The following is a 24,827-nucleotide window of genomic DNA, read 5'->3' as shown; positions in this document are numbered from 1 at the left end:
CTAAAGATACCAAGGATGTCTGTTGCCATTCAACACAGTGTCTCCATTATCTAGCAGAGAGCCCTGGCAAGTTTGTATTTCAACTGCACAAATGGTCCCTCTTAGTCACTTCTATTGGATTCATGTTATGTACTCATGCCACAAAACAAGAGTGAGCTGCAAACACAACATTGCAATAAGAAATATCTACGTCGAAAAAGTGGGCTTCTGCTTTGTGTATTCTGTAAAGATTATATAAAGTCTTTTGTAAGCACTGTTTTTCAAAATGTATTCTGTTTCCGATGTAATTTTGATTAAAAACAGACAGTGCTGGGGCATGTGGGGCCACGTAATCGTCGCACCGCCCACTGTCCCTCTCCCGATCACGGCGTGTTTATCGTCTTTGTTAACTATCAAATAAAAGCATAAATAATTTCCAAACAAATAAGCACTCTTGTTTACGTGTAAGTAAACGGGGACAGGAGTGCGGGCTCGGGATATTACGATGTGAAGAGGGTCTGGGTTCAGCATTGTGTGTGTGTGTGTGTGTGTGTTATTGACAGAGGATGTGGGATGCATTTAACAGGCAGCCAGTGTGCTCTTTACAAAACACCCTCACCCCTTGACATCAGGGGGAAAAGGTAATTACGGGAATAAACACAATAATAAGGCTGCTGTTTCATGCTGAGACAAAGGTGAAACACAAAGCGTCAGGGTCGGAGGGCGACGCATTTTGGGCCCGGGCGGGGGCGGGGGGGGGGGATACAAACATCTTACCAGCCCACTTTAGTTCAAAACCTATTTTACTGGATAATAATTGTAAAAAGGCTTACAATATAAAAGCTCTACAACCTGGTTACTCACATTGTAGTTTAGAACATACAAAACCCTACACTGCCTCTTTTCCACCACAAAATATATGTCTTTAAAAAAAAGTAGGTTTGCTCACTCGGCTCACGCAGACTCGCTGTCGTTCTGTTATCTCCTAATGTTCTCTCTTTTTCTCAGTCGTAGCCGGCTGCACGGTGCACTATATTAAATGAAAATGCAATATAAACAATGTAATCTTTTTCTATTAGTATTTATGCAAGCAGTATTTAAGTGACAGTTTTCAAGTTTTCTAACCATTTGAAAATGTTAATTAAAACAGCATTTGACATTTCATTTTCAAAGATTTTAACCTTCTGCACAGTGGACAATATTCAAATGTGAAGTCTAAATTGAAAATTAAAATGCAATACAAACAGTGTCGGCTAATTTTCCAATTGTGCAAGCAGTATTTAAGTCACAATTAAAGTAAATGAATACGTCATTACATCCTGATTACCACACACACACACTAACATGCATATTTGTGCACACGCAGAAAGGGAAGCTGGACGAGCTGAATTTTATCCTGAGTGATGGCGGCATGGGTGGCCTCCCCACCTATGCAACCGATTTCTACCAAGACGAGCCATGTGTGGAGTTCATCGAGGTGGCTGTGGAGGATCCGGACACTGGGGAGAAGGAGGACACCCAGGGCTCGGACACCCAGAAGCTTCTGGAGCTGTCCCAACCCGTCAGCCAGCACATGAACATCGGGTTCTCCAATGTCGTCAGGTACTGCGCAGATTCCCACGTACGATACAAGCTGCGTTGCCATGGTACCAGATGTCTCGACATGATGTGAAATCCTCTTGTTTCCTCTCAGCTTCCCTGATGACGACTCCGGCCGGGCCAGCTGTTATGACCCTGACCTGGACACCCTGTTGCTGATGGCCAGCCTGCTGCCGGGCCAACCCGAGGACGGGGAAGCCTCCTTCGATGTCGTGAAAAGGGCCCCGGCGCCAGAGAGAGGCGCGGGGCCCCTCGTCCACACCCGAACCGGAGGGCCCCAGACGTGGGTCAACACGGACTTCTACGCCCAAGTCAGCAACGTGATGCCCACCGGGGGCGTGGTGCTGTCGCCCGGCCAGCAACTCAGAATCCAAGAGAGCACCTCTGGCACCGCAGAGGAGGAGACACGAAAGAAGGAGAAGGAACCGAAAGGCGGCGAGGACGGCGAGGAAGAGAAGGACAAGGAGCTGCAGTTTCAGCTGCTGCTGGTGGACCGCGAGGGGGGCGGCGGCGCCGCCGAGGGCAACGCCTGGCAGGTCGGCGTTCCCCAGAGCTCCCCAATGCCGGGCGACGGTTACACCATACACCCTCAGCCGGCGGACACCAAGCCTGCGGCCACGGCGGCGGACAACCCATCCCCTTACATTCTTCCTGACTCTCCCCAATCGCAGTTCTTTGCCCGGGTTGCGGACTACACGGTGGTGCAGGAAGTGGACAGTCAGCACAGTCTGCTCCTCAACCCGCCTCCCCTCCAGTCTCCACCCCCCTGCCTGCCACAGCACCCACTCAAAGCCCTACCCGCCATGCCAGTGGGGTACGTCACCCCAGACCTGCTGGGGAACCTCTCTCCGTGAAAATGATGAACGCCATTGGGCCTTTTTTGGGTGTAAGAATGATTGACCGGGACGTCCGCTGCGATCACGAGAGCCGGTTTCTACCTGATTCCTGCTGGAAACCAAATATCTCCTTTTGCCCACAGCGTGGATGATTGAATTCAGGTGTCGTTGTTTTTTTCAGAGGGTGCCGATTGAGCGATGGGGAAAAAAAGCGACGGCAATTAATTTGGTGCAAAAGCAAACGCCACAAACCAAATACGCACTTTGCTCCATTCGTCTGACACGCGCCGATAAAAGGCCGAGACGGCGAGTGCGTCAAGTAATCAGAAGCATCTGCTCACAGCGGAACTGGATCGAGTTACACCTCTCGAGTCTTAATCCGACGGACAGATGTGTCAGTGTGTGATTTATCAGGAGGAGACGAGCACATTCGAGCCGTGTTCTTTTTTCTTTTTTCAACGCACCGAGAAGAACCTCTCGTCGGCAGAGATGCTTCGCTGCTCAATTGTGGCTTATTTTGTTTTCTTATCTCGTCATCTTGTCAGTAGTTAAAGGAGAAACCCGCCCTAAAGTACAGTGGGGGGGGGAAAAAAGAACTAAAAACACTTCTATGCAGTTCTACCTTGCATTCCTGGCTTCATTTTGTTGAATTAACGCTGTTCATGTTTCCATGACGACTTGGCCAGACCTAGATTATATGATGTCAAGATATTTGCCTCTATTTTTCGACAGCCACGATAGAAAAACTACTTTCAACAACAACAACAAAAACCATATAGTATAAATGCCCGTTGCTATCACGAGGACGGCGACTGGAACAAGTTGAAAGACTGTGAAAGAATGTCAAAGCTGTAGTAAGAGAACATTTTATACGTATTATCTACCGAGTACGCGGCTTAACAACCTGTGCCTATTAATCGCGTTATTAGCTTACCATTCATGTGCTATGGCGTGCTTACGTAATTGGGATTTATGCATTCATGCCTTATTGTACTGTGTGTGGGTGAATCGGTGTGAAGCCTCGACTAAACGAAAAAACCTGCACGTGCACTAACACAGCACACACACACACACACACACACGCACACACAAACTGCATAAAAAACATTTGCCTTCATTGTTATTTCATTTTCAATCCCTGACATGGTCACAAACACGCTGAGCATGGGCGAAAGGCCACTGAACCGCAATTTGCTCATTTCTTACCACGCTCGTAAAAAAAACTTGACCGCAATTTCCAAAACGAAATTGTTGATCAGGGCTGGTGGTGAGCGACTTTGAGTTCCACATTCTACATCGATAGAGCGACAAATGCATCGATGGAAAGTGAGTGTTTTTTGCCACAAAGCCTGTAATATGTGTGTGATGATATATCGGAGGAGTTTTCGGTTCTCCTTGTGTAGGTTATCATGCTCACCATCCGACCGCCAGACAGCGGTTGCCCCAATGTTTTTCGCGATGGAACAAAAACAAACGAATTCCCACCACGGCGACTCTCTGAATGAGTTCGGATTGTTTTTGAATAACGTGAAGGCAGACGCATCACGTCGCAACAAAACATTCTTCACAGCGCAAAAAGGAAGAGCCCTGTGAGTCCTGGATTCATCCTTGAGATAAGCAGGCTGAGCAGATAGTAAAAGGTCTTTTGACGGACAATAATGAAGAGAGACAAGGCAAGAGCCATTAAAATGACTTTAAAACCAACAACAACAAAACTGTGAACGTTATAGATATGTGCCATTTCTCTCTTCCTCTCCCTCTGTCGGTTCCATTGTTGCTGCCTTGTGTTGAGGATACTAGCAAGTCATCCTGTTGTAGAAATGTCTTAATATATTCTCTTGTGCTGTAAAATTACGAATATATGTACACATATATGTATATATATATAGAGAAATATATATATAAATACACTACCGTTCAAAAGTTTGGGGTCACTTAGAAATGTCTTTATTTTTCAAAGAAAAGCACTGTTTTTTCAATAAAGATAACATTAATCAAAAATACACACTATACATTGTTAATGTGGTAAATGACTATTCTAGGTGGAAACGTCTGGTTTCTAATGAAATATCTCCATAGGTGTAGAGAGGCCCATTTCCATCAACTATCACTCCAGTGTTCTAATGGTACATTGTGTTTGCTAATCGCCTTAGAAGACTAATATCTGATTAGAAAACCCTTGTGCAATTATGTTAGCACAGCTGAAAACAGTTATGCTGGTGATATAAGCTATACAACTGGCCTTCCTTTGAGCTTGAAGTTTGAAGAACAACATTAATACTTCAAATATTAATCATTATTTCTAACCTTGTCAATGTCTTGACTATATTTTCTATTAAATTTTCAATTCATTTGATAAATAAAAGTGAGTTTTCATGGAAGACACGAAATTGTCTGGATGACCCCAAACTTAAGAATATATGTACACATATATATATATATATATAAATAAATAAATTGAAATATATGTAAAATTAAGAATACATGTGTATAGATATATATATTTTTATATATATTTATATATATATATGTGTGTGTATGTATTCTTAATTTCAATATCATTATTGATACTAATCCCAATATATTGCTGCTCGGTACATATATCACTTTGTCCTCAGAGAGTTTGGTGATAAAATCCTCCAAATTGGATGATGCTGGTATCTGATTATGGTCCGCTGCCTGGAAGAAATGGGAAGGGGTGAATTGGTTTCGGTTATCTGTCTGATGATCAGTAGCAACAGCGGGGCAGTTTTCCCCCAAAGTCAAGATATAATAAATAATATATGAAATACAGTCCGCCCTCAAGATGCTCATGCCACTTTCAGTATTGACACCCGTCCAGAGATCCCCCGCAAGATTCTCTGTGGACATGAAGGAAGATCAGATAATGGGTGGGTATAAAAAGCACAGCTAAGGTTCGGTTTCAGTTGCACCGTGGTGATCGTGAATGTGTGCCAACTGGAATATGCAATGCAATCAAGACATTGAGGACATATTTGTAAAAACAAGAAAAAAAGTTACATCACTGAAAGATTGTTTTATTTTTGTTCAAGGAAGAAAGAAAATAAATTGGGAGGTGTTTTTCTTTTCTTTTTTCTCCTTCAAGCTTACTGTACAGGTGTTTTTGACATTGTGTCTGCGAATGTGTTTGTCAGTACGCAATGGGCTCTTTCTTAACCCAGTGTAAAAGTTTGCAACTGTAATTTTAAGCTTATAAATGTTACAGACACTTTAGAGCAAGCACTTTGTCCACAAACACACACACACATATATATATATATATAAAGATATATGATGTTAAAATAGTATTTAGATTTTTCTATTTTGGACTGAATCAAGTTTACGACTTACCTGTTTTTTTAAAACAGCATTATCTTGTTTTGTTTTGTTATTCAGCACAATAATCAGACAATGAGAAACCTTCAATAAGCTTTGTGTCCGTCAGAGTTAATGGGACATATTTTACACTACCAGATTGATTAAATGATGTACTGTAATGGAGTATTTAATGTATGCTATGAGTTATGGATACATAGAGTAGATAGATATAGCATTTTTATGAAGTCATATCAAAATATAGGCAGAGTAAAACAGTTACATTGTAAGGTTACACTATTGCAGATGTCCAACTTTGTGATTTCACCATTTCATTATTATCAAAGTGCATTTGAAGGGGCGACAGTGTTTTATTTTGGCCTCCAAGCTTCTTTTTGCTTTTTTCTATATTCAAGGTTGGCTTTTGTCACTCTGTGAACGCCTGGAAGTAATCTTGAGTGCTGGAATTTGTGCTGGTTGTATCTCTTTATCGTGGAGCATTCGGCCAGGCATTTTTCAGGTCGTTGGCGAAATAGTTTAATTTTCGACTTGAGTGCAGCGCCTGGCTTTTTTTTTTTTTAACGACAATGTTCAGTGGCTCCGCTTTGTGTTTCTACCCATGTGTTATTTATTGTCATGCTTAGCGCCCTCAGATCACCCCATCACCTCATTTGACCGCAGCCAATGGGGCAGCTTGAGTAATGTGTGCACTGTTATTCTCCAACGTGTGTCATCCAGGCTCATAAAACTGGAAATATTCTCCTTGTCAGAGTTTTGGAAAACAACTGCATTGCGGTCGCGAGTGTGGGAAAACTCAGCACCATAATTTAGCAGCTTGCATCGGCCTCATTAATTGCCCCATATTGTCAGACCCCGCTGACCTTGGAGCCACTGTCCTTGTCCGTTGGCTCGAGGCCGAGTGTTGATCTCTGGGGATTTATATTCTCTCCTGTCACCTGTTGAGCCTTCCTGGTGTTGTATGTGTGAGCTTTTAACGAGTTACACAATAAATGTATATACAGCATCTTAATCATCTTGTGTATGGTATTTCTTTTTGTCATCAGTTGAACTAAAACAAATAATAAAAGCAAACATTTAAACTGGTGTGATTTAAATGGTTGATTATGCTTTTCGAATGATTTATTATGATTTTTCTAAACACATGCGTAACCTTAATCCTACCACCGGGGGTCCCTGCTGACCTGGTACCAAAAAGTTTACTAATGTATTAGATCCCAGCCGCAAGCACCCAGTCCCATGTCTATGCAGTTTTATGGAACTATTATTGAATTCATATTTGCCATGAGTCCTATTTTAAAGCATCAAACCCTATCGGGCGTCAATTTGAAGGAGGCACATATAGATTTCCTCACATGCTCTATTTTTATTTTAGATAATTTGCACATATCTTTCTTTCATTTATTATTTTCTATTGGTCGCATTGAGATTTAAAAACTTCTCCTGCTGAGGACAGGAGCGTGAAAGATTCACACACGCACATAAAAACATGAATAGCATAATAAAAACAAAACGGCGAAAAGTAAAACAAATAAAGTCCATCAAGTTGGCAGAGTAATTCAAGACCAGGACCAGCAATGAGAAGCACTTGCATGCTTATAACATACTCTAGTTTAAATTGCCTGTGACCGAAATGTACTGGAATCAATAATCACACGTTTTGTCCAGATGACGATAATTCCATAACGAATGGTTGATGGATGTTCTTTTTTGCAGTTTATTCTCGGGTTCCCCAGTAAGTAATCCCCGGTGTTGAACATGGGAGTATGATGAGCATTAAATTGGACCCAGACCCAATATAATGTTAGTGTTGCAAAACAAAAGTTAAACTAGAATGGGCACTCGGTCGAGCGCATACCTTCGCATAGCACAAGATTGGGCATTGAATTATGAACATTTTGGCATTAGTTGCATGCCAATTGGATACAAATTTACTGTGCTATGGTAAAAAGAAGATGTTGACCTTTCCATGACCTTGACCTTTGACCCGATTGATCCCAAAATCTAATCAAATGGTCCCCGGATAATAACCAATCATCCCACCAAATTTCATGCGATTCAAGACGTTTTTGACCTTTTCATGACCTTTTCATGACCTTGACCTTTGACCCGATCGATCCCAAAATCTAATCAAATGGTCCCCGGATAATAACCAATCATCCCACCAAATTTCATGCGATTCGGTTTAAAACTTTTTTTGTTATGCGAATAACACGCATACAAATAAATAAATAAATACACGGCGATCAAAACATAACCTTCCGCATTTTCAATGCGAAGGTAATGAGACAAATTAGATCTCAATAGGTTATCCAGATCAGGCTATTTATTGGGAAACTCTGATGTGGATTTAATTTCAAAATGTAACTCGTGGAGCTAAAGACCTCCTTAACTCACGGACAGAACATGTACAAAAGAAGATGTACAGCCAGACTTAAAATAGAGTTGTGTGTCCGAGAAGAATTGTGTGCATCTGTGGCAGTTGCCGGATAGCGTGTGCTTGTCTGTGAGCAACACAAAGACACTTTGTGTGTGTGTGTGTGTGTGTGTGTGAGGACCAGTTCACAAGTGGGTGATGCTCCCTTCTCGCCGGCGGAGTAAGTGGAGAGGAAACGGCTGCAGAAGCAGTCGTGCATCGGGGGGAAAGCATATCGGACAATTAAGTCGGTGTCTGTGTGTTGCACTGCTCTGTGTGGGGCTGATTGAATCAGAGAGACAGCCACTCACAGCTCTCCCTCTCAGGACATTGCAGATAATTACCCATAAGTCACTGTTCCCCTGTATTGGATCTTCAGCCCAATTACGCCCACACCGGCAGTCCGCCCGGGCCTCATTTATTACCTCCGGTTGCTTGTTGACCTTTTCAGACACACAGACACGGAATTGAGCAGAGGGTGTCGCACCCTCAGTCTTGAAGACAGTTTCGCAGATGTTGGCCTGTACGTTGATGTAATTGTAAAAGAATTAATGCAGGAAATAAGCAAAAAGTGTCCCTGGATGACGGCACATTCAATAATGTATACAATCAGTCACACTATAACACATTAATGAGGAAAACATTTTTGAGATGAAGCAGATATTGGTTTCTTATAAGAAAAGAGATGTATCAAATGTATCATCAATCTAGATAGATGGACAGATAGATAGATATACAGACAGATAGATGTACAGATAGGTGGACAGATAGATAGATGTACAGATAGATAGATAGACAGATAGATAGATAGATAGATAGATAGACAGATAGATAGACAGATAGATAGACAGACAGATAGGTGGACATATAGATAGATGTACATATAGATAGATAGATAGATAGATAGACAGATAGATAGAAATATAGACAGATAAACAGATAGATAGATATACAGACAGATGTATAGATAGATAGGTGGACAGATAGATAGATGTACAGATAGATAGACAGATAGATAGATAGATAGATAGATAGACAGGCAGATAGATAGATAGATAGACAGATAGATAGACATATAGACAGATAAACAGATAGATAGACAGATAGATAGATAGACAGATAGATAGACAGATAGATAGATAGATAGATAGACAGATAGACAGATAAACAGATAGATAGACAGATAGATAGATAGATAGACAGATAGATAGAAATATAGACATATAAACAGATAGATAGATATACAGACAGATAGATGTAAAGATAGATAGATAGATAGATGTAAACATAGATAGATAGATAGATAGATAGATAGAAATATAGACAGATAGATAGATAGATATACAGATAGATAGATATACAGACAGATAGATAGATGATAGATAGATAGACAGATAGATAGAAATATAGACAGATAGATATACAGACAGATAGATAGATAGACAGATAGATAGAAATATAGACAGATAGATAGATAGATAGATGGATAGATAGATAGATAGAAATATAGACAGATAGATAGATAGATAGATGGATAGATAGATAGATAGAAATATAGACAGATAGATATATATACAGATAGATAGATATACAGACAGATAGATAGATGATAGATAGATAGATAGACAGATAGATAGAAATATAGACAGATAGATATACAGGCAGATAGATAGATATACAGACAGATAGATAGATAGATAGATGATAGATAGATAGAGACAGATAGATAGAAATATAGACAGATAGATAGATAGATAGATAGATGGATAGATAGATAGATAGATAGATGGATAGATAGATAGATAGATAGATAGATAGAAATATAGACAGATAGATAGATAGATAGATAGATGGATAGACAGATAGATAGATAGATAGATAGATAGACAGATAGATAGATAGATAGACAGATAGATAGATAGATAGATAGATAGATAGACAGATAGATAGATAGATAGACAGACAGATAGGTGGACATATAAATAGATGTACATATAGATAGATAGATAGACAGATAGATAGAAATATAGACAGATAAACAGATAGATAGATATACAGACAGATGTATAGATAGATAGGTGGACAGATAGATAGATGTACAGATAAATAGACAGATAGATAGATAGATAGATAGATAGACAGGCAGATAGATAGATAGATAGACAGATAGACAGATAGATAGACATATAGACAGATAAACAGATAGATAGACAGATAGATAGACATATAGACAGATAAACAGATAGATAGTCAGATAGATAGATAGATAGATAGACAGATAGATAGAAATATAGACATATAAACAGATAGATAGATATACAGACAGATAGATGTAAAGATAGATAGATAGATGTAAACATAGATAGATAGATAGATAGATAGATAGATAGATAGAAATATAGACAGATAGATAGATAGATATACAGACAGATAGATATACAGACAGATAGATAGATGATAGATAGATAGACAGATAGATAGAAATATAGACAGATAGATAGATAGATAGATGGATAGATAGATAGATAGAAATATAGACAGATAGATAGATAGATGGATAGATATACAGACAGATAGATAGATGATAGATAGATAGATAGACAGATAGATAGAAATATAGACAGATAGATATACAGATAGATATACAGACAGATAGATAGATAGACAGATAGATAGAAATATAGACAGATAGATAGATAGATAGATAGATGGATAGATAGATAGATAGATAGAAATATAGACAGATAGATAGATAGATAGATAGATGGATAGATAGATAGATAGAAATATAGACAGATAGATAGTTATACAGATAGATAGATATACAGACAGATAGATAGATGATAGATAGATAGATAGATAGACAGATAGATAGAAATATAGACAGATAGATATACAGGCAGATAGATAGATATACAGACAGATAGATAGATAGATAGATAGATAGAGACAGATAGATAGAAATATAGACAGATAGATAGATAGATAGATGGATAGATAGATAGATAGATAGATAGAAATATAGACAGATAGATAGATAGATAGATAGATGGATAGATAGATAGACAGATAGATATACAGACAGATAGATAGAAATATAGACAGATAGATATATCTATCTGTCTATATTGTACTGTAGATAGATAGATAGATAGATGATAGATAGAGACAGATAGATAGAAATATAGACAGATAGATAGATAGATAGATAGATGGATAGATAGATAGATATAAATATAGACAGACAGATAGATAGATAGATAGATAGATAGATAGATAGATAGATAGAAATATAGACAGATAGATAGATAGATGGATAGATAGATAGACAGATAGATATACAGACAGATAGATAGAAATATAGACAGATAGATATATCTATCTGTCTATATTGTACTGTAGATAGATAGATAGATAGATGATAGATAGAGACAGATAGATAGAAATATAGACAGATAGATAGATAGATAGATAGATAGATAGATGGATAGATAGATGGATAGATAGATAGACAGATAGATATACAGACAGATAGATAGACAGACAGACAGATAGATAGACAGATAGATAGAAATATAGACAGATAGATAGATGGACAGATAGATAGATATATAGATATAAATATGGATGGATAGATTAACAGACAGACAGACCTTTATTCATCCCCAGGGGGACATTTGTTAATGAATTACTCTATAAATTGTGTGCATGCAAAAAATGTCACAAACCAGTGGACTAGTTGGCCTTCATAGCCATCTGCTGATATCTAGTGGAAAGGTTGAAGAGCACCACTGAAATAAATATCTGATATATATTTTTAAACAGTTGCAGCCGCATCGGGGAAAAATAACGACTTCTGTGTCCTGGTCATAAACGGCGAGCTGGCGACTGGTAGAGCTTATGGATCAGTATTATATCTCTCTGCTCTGTCACGTGTGTCCAACTCCTCAGGCACGAGCAGGATAGTTCTTCTCACACAGCACATTTGAAAGGTAGCATGCTTAAAAATACTTTTATGTTTCAGCTTTCAGAAGAGAAACTCCAGATGGATTGTGTTACACCGTGAAACTTTCCCAGCTGATGACTTTCAATCAAGACGATCATTGTTTGTAGTACACGTTTTCCGGCAAATTTATTTCCGAATATGCAAATATATGCAAATTATGCTGTATGTGCTCATTTGCATACATTTCTGGGCAGTGGATGACTGCTGGTTCAAAATTCTTCTTTCATTTTGTTGACATTTACAGCTTTTTACAGAGGCAGCTTTGGATGTCACTTTGTATCAATCCTTAAATACGAATATGTCAACAGCCTTGAAAAAAGCATTTAACATGTTTTTATGATATAAAATGTTCTATTAAGCATCATCTAGTGCTATCTTTTGGGGAATTTGGAATGAGTTCACTTACAAAAACAGACAGAATAGCTAAATGAACACCTTAATGTTTATTTTGGTTGTTTTATTCCAACTAGTCTGAATGACAATAAGGCCAAGAAAACCCAAATCTCAAAATTGACGATACAAAAGCAATGTTTTGGCCTGTTGTACTTGTCTCTTAAAAAGAACAGACACTCACGAACTCATAAGGTAACTCAACCATCTTTATTCAACTATTGACAGCCTACCACAATACAGTTCTCTGTGCAAGCATCCGGTTTCCAGGGTAACCCATCATCTTCCCGCTGAAACCATCAATGAGTACAGAGTGTATTCCAACATCGCTTCACTCTCATTTTCCCCTCTGGCCTTTTCCAAACAATAGAGTCTTGTGTATTTTAATTTTGTTTTCCTTGAAAGGGAATACTAAACACTCTGCATATTCAATGTGCATGTTTGTGGATACAGATACGCCTGATACATGTTTAAGCTTGCAGGCTAAGAACAAAACAAAGAATAAAGTGATTCATGGCAGTCCAAGTGTCTTTGAGTGTCGAGAAAAGCGCTATATATATTGTAAGTATTATTATTATTATATGAGCTAAAGATATATAGCGTGTGCAACAGACACACACATCAGTGGTATACACTTTTACACGTTGTGAGGATTCTTTTTTCCCCCGGTAACGGACTAATGCTTTTTAGGTTTCACCAACACATTTTTTTCGCATTGACTGCAACCTTCTTCAATTAATTCACACAATCTGATTTTATTTGCATCTCTTTTTGCAGATTCTCTATACATTTTATTTTTTCTTCTTCTAATTCCTTACATAATCTCCAATCCTTCCCTTTGACATGTTTAACGTGTTTCTTGTGTTCCTGAACTACCCTCTTCTCTCTCTCCTGCCGGACTTCATACAGACGCCACTAGAGCTTATAGTTTCTGCGTCTGGCTTCATAAAGGATGGAGAGAGCGGAATGGAGGAGGGCCATTAGGGAACATGACAATCACATGTACTCCTGAGAGAGGATGAGGGCGACCCGCTGACACACACATGGAAGACAGGTGAAACACGGCATATTATATTTAAGGATCAATCCAATTATTTGCCGATCTTTGTCGCCGAGTGAGTTAACAAGCTGCCAAACCGTTGGCATTATTGAATCTCTATGGGTGTGAGGTTGGACTCGTGTTCATCTCTCCCACATGGATGCTGTCAGGGGTTGCCCCGCCCTATCCCAAGGTAAGACTAGTGTCATGCTCGAAGTCAACGACTCCGTGACGGCGGGTGACATTCGGGGTGCTTCTGGCACTGGCAGGTCTCCCTTTTATTCGGCAGTTCGTGACAATCACACAACCTATTCTCCCCGTAACACTGACACGGTTCATGCTCCCGATTCCCGTCGGCAAAAAGAGTGGGGCACGTGCAGCAGCACTTGGTCGTACCAGGGATTCCTTCCGTCTGGCATGTGAGCATTACCTTGCACGTGTCCGTCTCCCGTTCACAGGGCCCGGCGGCATCCTGTTGTATCTGGTGTATGTACCCCGCCTCCTGCCTCTGGCCTAATTCAAACTTGTGTTGGCTGTGAACTACCTTCCCACCTTGCTCGTGCCACTGGGGTCTAAAACCTTGCTGGTCAGGACCGTGGGGATGATTGCGCCCGGCCTGTTCCTGTGCCGCCTGGGGAGCGTCTGCGTTCAGCTGTGTGCTCGCTGCGCACTCCTGTTGTGTCTCAGCGCTCTGTGGGGGAACACAAATATAAGTGTGTGTGAGGTGGTTTTGGATTAACACATTATCTGAGGACTAAATGCTCGTCTCAATGAATGTAATGTATATTTTATCGCAGTTATGTGTGGTACCTCGTGTGCGCAATGCCCACATGTGCGATTGCAGTAGGCATCTTTGATCGCTCTCTCGACAAAGCCTTGACCGATGGTGGAGTAGGGAAGGGAGAGGTGCTCGGTGAGCCGGCCACACCTGATGGCAAAGGGACAGGCCAACATAGTGAGGACCTGAAGGGAAATAATGAAAGCAGTTGCTCTTGATTTGTTATCAGATTATGGGCAACAAACCTGTCATAAATGAGAAAGTCGTGCTCCTCTCCGCTCAGTGTCCACCAGACATCGGTCTGCTGGTCGCTCTGTTCGTAGAGGGTGACGTTCGCCGACAGTCTCTGTCTCAGCACGGCGTGCAGCTGCTGTGCTTCCTGCCCCTGGTGGTTGACGACCATGTAGACCACGTCCTTCAGACCCTGATTCTCCAGGCTCTGGAGCAGGTCTTCCATTCTGCTCAGATGAGGGAATAACAGGAGTTTAAACCTGCAGTTGCCAAACAACAACGCTGCTAACGAGGCGCTCCTGGTTAGTTGGAGCCCCAACTTGGCAAACCTTGGCAGAATGAGCCCCTAACATTTAACTGGTGCTGCTAAATGTCTAATACCATTACTGCAACACATGCTGACGAAGAAAGTCAGTGGGAATGCCATGCTTTCCCACCGATGTAGGGCTCCTGTGGTGTGAAGGGCAGACGCACCCACCTGGAAGCCTGGACCAGGCAGAACGCCACGCCGGCATGGAAAAGGACCACCACAGTCACCTGGGCCATCGTGCCTTTCATCGGCTCCACATCTCCTATCCCCCAGGACGGAGCCATCTGACACAGATCCCCATCATTCTTCGCCTCGCCCCCTTGGAGCAGGCAGAGAGTGGCGAGCAGGCTGAGGCACGCCCACATCCCCGTGGAGCACTGCCCAGATCTGCAGAGCAGACAGAGAGAGTGGAGATGGAGATGGAGAGGGAGATGGAGAGGGGGAAGGAGATGGAGAGGGAGATGATTGTACAAAAGGTCAGAGCAGGGCTACAACTTCAAACATTCTACAGATCCTTCTAAAACTGATCGTATAGCTATACAAATACACGTCGCTTTCTGGAGTGTTTACTGCATTTCAGGCAACTCGATGAAATGCAAAGAATTGTGTCGCTTACCCTTTGATACAAACGTGTTGTTCCCTCTGCTCAGCTCGTGTTGCTGTTGCTCCTTGAACAAAAACTAGTCTCTTCCTCCGCTTCTCCCCCCTTTTATACTGTGCTTGTTGTTTTTCTATCTGGAGGCAGGACAAAGTTCAGCCCCAGCTGTGTGCTGATGCATACAGAAGGGGAGGGGGGGGGGAGCTTGTGATTCTTGCATGAAAACCCCTCGTCAGGATTCAAATCAGTTTTCTTTTTAAGAGAATATGTTTCGTAGCAACCGGCCTCTTCAACACATTCCTTTAGGAGAAACAGTTGTCTCTTTATTGGTCAAATGTCAGCCCTCGGGTATCGCGGATGCCTCTGCCTTGGAAATCAAATTTAATGTGTTTATATTATTCATTTCAGTTTATTTGTATAGCCCATTTTCACAAATTACTAAATTTGTCTCAGAGTGCTTTACAATCTGTACACATAGACATCCTTGTCCCAGAACCTCACATCGGATCAGGAAAAACTTCCAAATAACGCTTCACGGGGGGAAAAAAGTGAAAAAGCCTTCAGGAGAGCAACAGAGGAGGATCTCTCTCCAGGATGGACAGGTGCAATAGATGTAATGTGTACAGAAGGAATCATTACACACAAATTAAAACACAGTAACAACACAATCAATGAATATGACAGTGTATGAATAGTTGGTAGTAGGCATATAATTCAGACCTCGATGAACCATCAGGCAGATGTAGGGTTGAGATGGACTATGCCAAGTATGATAGAGGGCAGGCGGGCAGGGTCGGAACAGGCAGGTCAGGAATACACACTCTGCCAGAAACTGGCAGAGGACAAGTGCAATTGAGGGGACCTAAATACTGACACACTAATGAAGGGATGGGCTGCAGGTGAGACGGGAGTGAGAACCAGGTGAAGGGAATGAAGGATGATCAGGTGTGAATAGCCGGGTCTGAAATGACGTGAGAGTTTTAATTAAATCAGCAAGCAGAATGAAAACAACTAATATGGGTCAATTTGACCCGCAACATGACAAAAAAGAGTCAGCTGACACAGAAGAACATGACATCCTAACTTCCAGGACTGGCTTTCTGTGGCCCCGTGTTACTCATTGACGGTGTCTGGCACTGAGACATATGTGCTCTATCGAAGCACACTGACCTGCAGCGAAGAGTACAGATCAGGGCATTTCAAGAGATCTGACTCGATTATATGAATCCATAATATAAGAAATAACAGTAAAACATCCTCAGAGATGCATCACGCTTTGGTGCATAGGTTGTAACACAATGTCCAGTATCCTGTGTAAGATACTTTTCCCCTCCCTCTATTTTTCCACATGTCAACATTTGTTTTACTGTGACTATTTTATTTGTACTGTATATACTTTTTATGTGTATATTTATTTTACTATATACTATCATTTGTCTGGTTATGCCTTATATTATCTCTCCAGATAGATAACTGAGGAATACTGAGACAAGTTTGTTTGCATATTCACACATTTCCTGGTGATGATAAGCGAATGGCTTGCAAAAGCTGCAGTTATGACATCTGACCTGGTCTACAGCTTTCTGCCATCGAACAAGAACTTACTGATTGTTAATCAGCCACCAGCTCAGGCCAATTAGACACCGTTCACTTAACCACACCCCACTCCACCCACTCTGCAGCTGAGCCTAAACACCCGCCACTGACACAAAAATATGTTTTATAATTATGTATTATTTTAATACCTTATGGAAACAATATTTAATAGCTTCACTGTTATAAAGTATAGTCTGACAATTCATTTATTACGTCAATATCCTCCCCCTCGTACTACAACAGCTAAATTGATGTTATTTTGCATAATTTTAAATAAAATGATGTTCAACCACCAATCCTGGTTTGGGAAAGCTACAATACTTTGTTCAGAAGATCTCTTTTAATTATCTCAGTTTTGTTTTCAGGACAAAGTGTAGTGGCACCAATTTCTCGTCAGTCACCAGGAAATCTAATGATTATGCAAAACCACTAGGTTTTTAGGATTGTTTATTCATTTGAACTAAAATGTGTTTGCACCGATACAATGTAAAACGGTGTATCGGTTGGTAATATTGGTTAAGGAGCACTTTCATGATTTATTATCCATACTCAAACAATACATCTTATCTTAACTATTTGCTTCTTTTAAGAAGCGATTTAACCCAGTGGTCATTGCTTTATTCACGTAAAACCTAAATTGATAGCAACATTGAAAATATGTATTGTACAAAAGATAATCAAGTGTGAGTGAATAAAGAAACAAACTATTTTAAATAGGCATATTTTAACACTTCACTTAAAAGTAAAATTCCATAATATGGGGTCAAAGTTAATTTAAAAAAGACTACCAATGTTATCCTGTTGGATGATTCAAGTGCTGTTACGTAGTGTTGTTACGAGATGTGCCGACGCTTCGAAGCGTGTGTCGAGTAATGGAGGGGGCGTTTCCTCGAAGCGCGTATCGAGGCTTGCTTCATTTAGGGGAGGAGCCAAAAATGATGACGTCCGAAGCCTCGCTGCCCGGCTGTACCACGTGACTGCTTCGGGAAGTGGTTCAGATATTGCCGGGAGGTTTGACAGCAATATAAACCCCTCAGGCTCCATTCAAAATATGGGTTGTTGGTTGAGAGTTTGGAGAGTTTAGAGAGAGAGATAGTTTGGAGAGTTAGGAGAGTGAGGAGAGAAGGATAGGTGATAAGATGGAACTGTTGAGAAACTGTTATTTCTGAATAAAAATGAATAGAATGTCCCCTGTCCTGTACATCACTGTCCAAGTTACACAACCATATTCAGTCCCCTCTTCCTAGTTACACACACACACGTTCACTGTCCTCTGCCTGCTTAAGCCCATGCCATTTTCCTAAAGTGACATAATAATTAGGTCTGTGTGACAAAACCAGCGCAATGGCCAATCAAAACCAGCCCAAAACCAGCCCAATGGCCAATAAAACCAGCCCAAAAACCAGCCCAATATCAGAACTCAAAATATGCCCGTGCCAAACCATATACACTGCTTTTAAAGTCCAACAGCATTGCTATCATTGCCAAATGTATTGTAATATCTACAAAGTAACAGCAAATGTTTAGTATGCCAGCATTAAAAGCAGTTTTCCCGAAAGAGTTATTTCACCTAGGTCCTAAAATGGTTTTGTCACACAGACCTGGCAACCCTGAGTGAGAGACGACCCGCAGCAGCACACACACACCTGAGCCTCGCGCAGCGTCTTTTCGCGGCTCTTTTTCGGACCAACAGTTATACGTAAGTACGCCGCATTTTGTCAATGAAGTTACATAATGAACGGTTCTCAGTTGTATATGTTGGTCAACTGCTTCTATAGTTTACTTTACTTGTGTTGGTTAGCATTGTAACACTGTGTGTTTTTAGCACCGTAAGGTTAGTATTGAATGGGACGTATTTAATGTATATTGTTGTGTGTTTAACGTGGTCAGCATCAACAGGAAATCATTGACTTGTCTTTATGAATAATATTAGTTTGAATGGGTAATTACTACAGTTCCCCACGTTTAAGATGGGTTCAAGTTCTATGACAAGCAGAATATAGAATAATAAGGTGGAAAACACTTAGTTTCCTTGTCTGTCTGCCTATATCTGTGTAATAAATGAAGCTGTTACCTAGTTATTACAAATGCTCATCACTATTAACGTGAGGGACTCTGTCTATGCGCTGCGTTGTGTTTTGCTGTGCACAGGAGATGATGAAGAAGACCACCAACTTCTTCCCAGGCAGGAAGGCGGTGTCGTTCCCATCGGGCCTCCGATGAGGCCATGAGGATTAAAACAGATCCCTCGCTTCAGGACAAGTCTCCTGCTCAGCTCCAGCATCGCGTGAGCACCAATGCTCTCACCGCGCTCCTTCACCGACAGGAGGTGATGGGGGAGTACGTCCTGCAGTTTGGTAAATACAAGGGGAAATTATTCAGATGGCAGATTTCATCCCACCTCACTCTGCTGCTGCAGGGGAGCTTCAGACAGGCGCTGAGGTCCGACCACACCCGCAAAGTGGCGAGGAAGGTGGTGCTGTGGTCCGGCACCATGTCATCATACGCCGTGATGAACGAGAACTGGATGATCCTGAGCTGATGCTGCAGTCAGAGTGGACCGGTCCCTTCATGCCATGTATGAGGGTCTGAGTCAACGCTACACTGCAGCTGGAGTGGAGAAGGCCGGCTTCCAGCGGGTGGACAGGCATGAAGAACTAGTTTCAGTTTAAAACATAATTTTCAGTTTTTGACTTGGACGTTATATAGTTTAGTTGTCTTGGTTTTTTTTTAATGAAAAGATATAGTTAGTTGGAACACTTCAGGTTGATTTATTTTATATTGTAAAATATATTGAGGCTCAATTTGTACTCAATAAATTGTGAGATGTTTTTAGCTGTGAATTTATTTCCCATGTTTTAGGGACTGCTGTGCTGCCTTCAGGGTCCTGCAGGCTGGAGCTCAGGAGCAGCTCTTGTGGGACTGCTGGAGGACCTCAGAGGTATCGTCTGGGAACCTGGAGAACACCAGCGCCTCAAGGACCAAGTTCAACAACGATATAACCATCGAGTTGGACTTGTTCCACTGCATGCGGCGCTTCAGTCTCGGAGCATCACTCTCTCTCCACCTTTCTGCCAGTTCCTCTCTGCAGCCTTCCTCGTTGTGGACCAGGGAGATCTCCAGAGGCTCAAGGAGGCGAACACCTTCTGTGGGATCTCTCCTCCTAATCCCACCAAGCTGCACATGAGAGCGCTGCAGGTCCAAGGTGCCACAGCCCCGAGAGCTGCTGCAGAGGGTGGAAGACGTCCTCCGTCACTTCTACATCTCAAAAGATGTCAACCTGCTCCTCTACAAATCCTCCATGTTAAAGATATGAAGGATGCAGCGGGTGCACATCTTGAGAGGCTGCCTGAGCGACCCTGAGGTGGGGGAGGGAACCCTGTACAGGTTTGGTGGCACCTTGCAGCTGAACTACACCGAGGGAGAGGGAGCTGCTGCACCCATCTGGATCCCTGAGAGAGGCCCCTCTCAGCAGGAGGGCTTCCACTTTCACCAAGCCCAGTGGGTCACAGGGAACCGGGTTTCCTGTGAAGTAAGTAAGTAATTTATTTTCCATAAGTACATACATAACGTGTACATACTGACAGACATTAGCAACAGAAAAAATTTACGAATGGAGGACCGTCCAAAGACCGAGGTCTGTAGGCTCCTCTGAGATGAGGAGTTGGACGGCCCCTCCCCTAACCCTTTAGCCCCGCCCCTCCCAACTACTACAGGCACACAGACAGTACACACACATATGGATCAAAATATAAAATGTCGTACAAGCAACAACAACAACAACAAAACCAGAACAGGAAAAAGAAAACCAAAAGAAAACGAAAAAGAAAGAGACATAGTAAAAATAATAATAACGGCAAATGCGAACTTCTGATAACTTAGAAAAAAATAATAATATCACGAACATCAAATTATGTATATACATTTTATTTTAAATATCTTTCCTCTATTGTACTGTGCCGCCAGGCTGTATATCAATATTAATAACTTTCAAAATGAAGTGAGATGGCGTTTAACCCTTGTGTTGCCTTAGGGTCATTTTGACCCGAATCAATATTACACCCTCCCCCCGCCTTTGGGTCATTTTGACCCGATTCAATGTTTCACCCTCCTGTTACCTTTTTATTTACTAACATATTTTACCCTTTGGGTTCAATTTGACGCCAGCAATTAAAACCTCTAGAAAATTATTAGAATTAATATTGTTTTCCAAGTTTAAGTGTGAGGCACTTTATGTTTGTTTGTTGACTACCGAAAGAACACCGACATTAAACATTGAATGGGGTCAAATTAATCCTAAGGCGGGGGGAGGGTGTAATATTGATTCGGGTCAAAATGACCCTAAGGCAACACAAGGGTTAAGGCGAGAACCAAATGCCTTGGTGGTGGATGCCGATTTGACCTCGTCCGGAATTTGGCTCCAGAGCTTTGGACCTCTACAGATGAAGCTTTTAAATACAATGTCGACTGTATGTTTATTTATATGTGAACTATTCCAGGCGCAGGCCATGACAGGGGTGGTGCGCTGGAACTTCCGGAGACTGGTTGACCTGAAACTGCCCGGTGTGGAGCTGCCAGCCGTGTTCGACCCCGTGTTGATAGCAGAGCTGAACAATTTGTCTGCAAAGGTGACGGCAAAGGCAAAATATCCAGCGCTGCAGGTCACCAACGGAGACACAGGAGAGAGATTCGGTCTGGACTATGTGGAGCGTTGCTGTCGTCCTGTTCCTCTCAACTGGGACAAGCACAAGACACAGCCAAGCATAGCCGCTGCGGTCGCCAAGGAGACGGAGCATCCTGCAGCTGTAGAGGCCACAGACCATCAGGTAATCCAGATAAATGACCCGTCAATTATCAATAATCATGATCAGATTGTGAATACTTATTGTCCTCTCCGTGTGACGCTTCATTTCAGGAGACCAGTGCCACTGTGAGGGAAGCTCCATCCAGTCTTGTGCCCATCCTGTCCTTCCACGAGGGGTCTGACGTAAAGTTCCAGCCGCCCTGGAGGCCGTCGTCTGCTCCAGGTAAATTAAACCCCGACCACCCTCATATGGACTTTGCACTGAGAACCAGCCGTGTAAATAAAAGACAGAATAACAAGACAATCGTCTTAATATCTTGTTTATTTACAATAATCCTGAAAATATAAAAAACACATCACCATATAATTGTATTCTCCCAAGAAACACTGTAATCAACATGTGCTTTATACGCTGTATTTAGCTACAGCACTGCTGCCCGTATCCTCCTCTCCATATAGCCGCTCGCACCGGACCGATGAAAACAGGAGGCATCGTCCAGGTGCTGGACCACGGCCGGTGGACAGAAGGTGCCATCGACGGGCTTCTGATAAAACACCACGGAGCTCCACGCATGCTGAAGCAGGTGGATGACGACTACGCCGCCATGGTCCAGAGGGGGTGCACTGACCCTCACAGTTTGTTACATCCGACCACATGCCAACATATCTCCAGATATGTCAAGCATCTGGCCAACAGAAAACCCACCAGCTCCTCTCTGAACACCAGCCCAGAGAAGGTGTTGGAGACACAGCAGCTGTGGCAGAGCTTGACCACCGGCAGCCAAACGGTCAGTGTGCCGGTCATCACCATGCCTCCTGCAACCGTCAACCCTCCAGCTGTGGCTCCTCTCAAGGAGGAGTCACTGAGCCGGGATGCAGTGGAGAAGATGGTGGCTGAGATCCTGGACAAGCAGCAGCAGCAACATCCGCAGCAGAAGCTGACGAGGAACTGTCCGGCCTGCGCTCAGCCAAAGTCCCGCTACCTTGCCGACGGTTCCTCGGTTCATTTATTCTTCCAGACCAAGACAGTTAAAGATTTCTACTGCTCCACCAAGGTCTTTAAGACGTATGCATGCGAAGGCCTGAAAGACCCCCGCATGTCCTTTGAGGACTTTGCAGCGTCTCCTTTCTTTGAGCGCGAGCTGGAGGCCGCCAAGCAGAGGGGGGCCGAGTGGAAGAAGGTGAAGGAAGAAGAGGAAGAAGAGGAAGTCGGCGGAGCCGCTGCCGACAGGTCGCCTGTGCCGCTGAGGCAAGGCCCCGGCAGCCCTCATGTTCACAGCTGCGTCCCCGGGGTGTTGGGGAAGTACGTCTACTGCCCCTCCAGGGTGTTCTCCCTGTACAAGGACCAGGGCATGGGGAAGGAGATGGCCTGGGGGGACTTCACACAGTCCGCTTTCTATGAGGCGGAGAGAGACAGATAGGTCACAGAGAGGAAGAAGAGACCACACACATATAGTATTAGTAATACTAATTAAATGATACAATAAGAATTATTGGACAAATATAAGCAGCATTATTGCATTGATATTGATTGCAAATATATATGTCCAGTACATGAGAATGTATATAATTATTGTTTTGGAATAAATATCGATATTTTACTAGAATAAATACAATTATTGCTGTATATAAATATTATATAATAATGTAAATATATATAAAATGTGTATCCATCCTGACATTTGAGAAGCTAAAACCAGGTCATGTTGCTGATTGTTTCAGCACTTATATTATAAATATGTTTTTGAATACACTACTCTATGTGTGTGTGTGTGTGTGTGTGTTTGTGTATGTATATGTCTATATATATATATGGTTGTTTTATTATATGTATAATGTAATAATTATGTATGCATGTACATTTATACTTATATGGGATTCACATGTTCATTTCATTGGTTTTATATTTTTTATTTGTTCATTTGAGACTTCATCTGTGTTTTATATATATATATGGATATATATAATATATATATGGATATATATAATATATATATCCATATATATATATAAAACACAGCTGAAGTCTAAAATGAATAAATAAAAAATATAAAACCAATGAAATGAACATGTGAATCCCATATATATATATATAAATATGGATATACAGTATATGCATATATATATGGATATACAGTATATGCATATATATGGATAAATATATATATGCATGGATATATATACTGTATTTAATTAGTTTTTCATTCATTTCATTTGTTTTATATTATTTATTTTTTTCATTTTAGAATTCAGCTGTGTTTATATATATATATATATATATATATATATATATATATATATATATATTCACAAATCCCATCAACCATTCTGTGAATCTCGCCAAACCTCCCTACCAGCGGGGGGTGTGAGGGATTCTTATGGCAGAGACACACGAGGTGACTCAAACCGAAACCCCCCCCACCTGCAGAAGGTGTAGGCGATTCTACACCCGGGAAAGTGTAGGAAAATTGCCTACAAACCCCCTCCGTGTGTCGGCAATGGCCGACACTCAGGGGAGGGCAGGCAAATCCCTAGAACAGGGGTCACCAACATTTTTGAAACCAAGAGCTACTTCTTGGGTACTGATTAATGCGAAGGGCTACCAGTTTGATACACACTTAAATAAATTGCCAGAAATAGCCAATTTGCTCAATTACCTTTAACTCTATGTTATTATTAATAATTAATGATATTTATCTTTGTGGAAACACTGATCATCTTCATGATTTCTCACAATAAATATATATAGAAACAGATAAATATCAATATGCAACACTTTATTTTTATATTTTCTCTAAGTGCACATTTTTCAAATTGAACAATTTAAATGATCACTTCTAAGACAGTCTTGTGAAATCACAATATCCCATTTTAACTAGCTAGCCACTAACATTTTTAACAAATCATGAATT

General features: G+C 41.4%; 3 protein-coding genes across 6 annotated transcripts in view; 2 read left to right on the top strand and 1 right to left on the bottom strand.

Annotated features, from left to right (window-relative positions):
• Window positions 1–6,833, top strand: part of ghra (growth hormone receptor a) — a 34,679-nt gene extending 27,846 nt beyond the window's left edge. For all 3 annotated transcript variants that reach the window (XM_056418216.1, XM_056418214.1, XM_056418215.1), the window contains exons 9-10: window positions 1,346–1,581; window positions 1,673–6,833. In XM_056418216.1, coding sequence (XP_056274191.1) covers window positions 1,346–1,581; window positions 1,673–2,432 — 996 coding nt within the window. In that variant the 3' untranslated portion in view covers window positions 2,433–6,833. The remainder of the gene's footprint in view (window positions 1–1,345; window positions 1,582–1,672) is intronic.
• A 5,917-nt stretch (window positions 6,834–12,750) lies between these two features.
• On the bottom strand, window positions 12,751–16,263 carry selenop (selenoprotein P). The gene is made up of 6 exons (XM_056418224.1): window positions 16,236–16,263; window positions 15,534–15,648; window positions 15,086–15,304; window positions 14,622–14,834; window positions 14,409–14,526; window positions 12,751–14,289 (listed from the first exon to the last, which is right to left on the bottom strand). The coding sequence occupies exons 1-6, from the start codon at window positions 16,246–16,248 to the stop codon at window positions 13,816–13,818; spliced, it is 1,152 nt and encodes a 383-aa protein (XP_056274199.1). The 5' UTR covers window positions 16,249–16,263; the 3' UTR covers window positions 12,751–13,815.
• Window positions 16,264–20,083: 3,820 nt separating this feature from the next.
• LOC130196257 (uncharacterized) lies at window positions 20,084–23,684 on the top strand. Of its 2 annotated transcripts, none has more exons than XM_056418223.1 (3): window positions 20,084–20,643; window positions 22,027–22,138; window positions 22,375–23,684. In XM_056418223.1, exons 1-3 carry the CDS (start codon window positions 20,431–20,433, stop codon window positions 23,334–23,336), a joined length of 1,287 nt encoding a protein of 428 aa, XP_056274198.1. In that variant the 5' UTR covers window positions 20,084–20,430; the 3' UTR covers window positions 23,337–23,684. The 2 variants fall into 2 exon arrangements, with proteins under 2 accessions (XP_056274198.1, XP_056274197.1); XM_056418222.1 differs by lacking the exon at window positions 20,084–20,643 and adding an exon at window positions 21,455–21,937.
• Window positions 23,685–24,827: the final 1,143 nt, after the last annotated feature.

Source organism: Pseudoliparis swirei, chromosome 7 (genome assembly GCF_029220125.1).
Source record: "Pseudoliparis swirei isolate HS2019 ecotype Mariana Trench chromosome 7, NWPU_hadal_v1, whole genome shotgun sequence".
NCBI lineage: Eukaryota > Metazoa > Chordata > Actinopteri > Perciformes > Liparidae > Pseudoliparis > Pseudoliparis swirei.
Note: the sequence above shows the minus strand (reverse complement) of the source record. Positions and strands in the feature narration are given on the sequence as shown.

What these genes read in the sequence shown, in the direction of transcription:
- selenop (XM_056418224.1), bottom strand. An exon ending in TGCCTGGTCCAGGCTTCCAG is followed by an intron (nt 14,835 to 15,085) that starts GTGGGTGCGTCT and finishes TCATCTGAGCAG; the next exon opens with AATGGAAGACCTGCTCCAGA. An exon ending in GACTTTCTCATTTATGACAG is followed by an intron (nt 14,527 to 14,621) that starts GTTTGTTGCCCA and finishes CTTTGCCATCAG; the next exon opens with GTGTGGCCGGCTCACCGAGC.
- LOC130196257 (XM_056418222.1), top strand. Translation starts at nt 21,554, where the DNA reads ATGAAGCTTTTAAATACAATGTCGACTGTATGTTTATTTATATGTGAA. An exon ending in TAGAGGCCACAGACCATCAG is followed by an intron (nt 21,938 to 22,026) that starts GTAATCCAGATA and finishes GCTTCATTTCAG; the next exon opens with GAGACCAGTGCCACTGTGAG. An exon ending in GAGGCCGTCGTCTGCTCCAG is followed by an intron (nt 22,139 to 22,374) that starts GTAAATTAAACC and finishes CTCTCCATATAG; the next exon opens with CCGCTCGCACCGGACCGATG.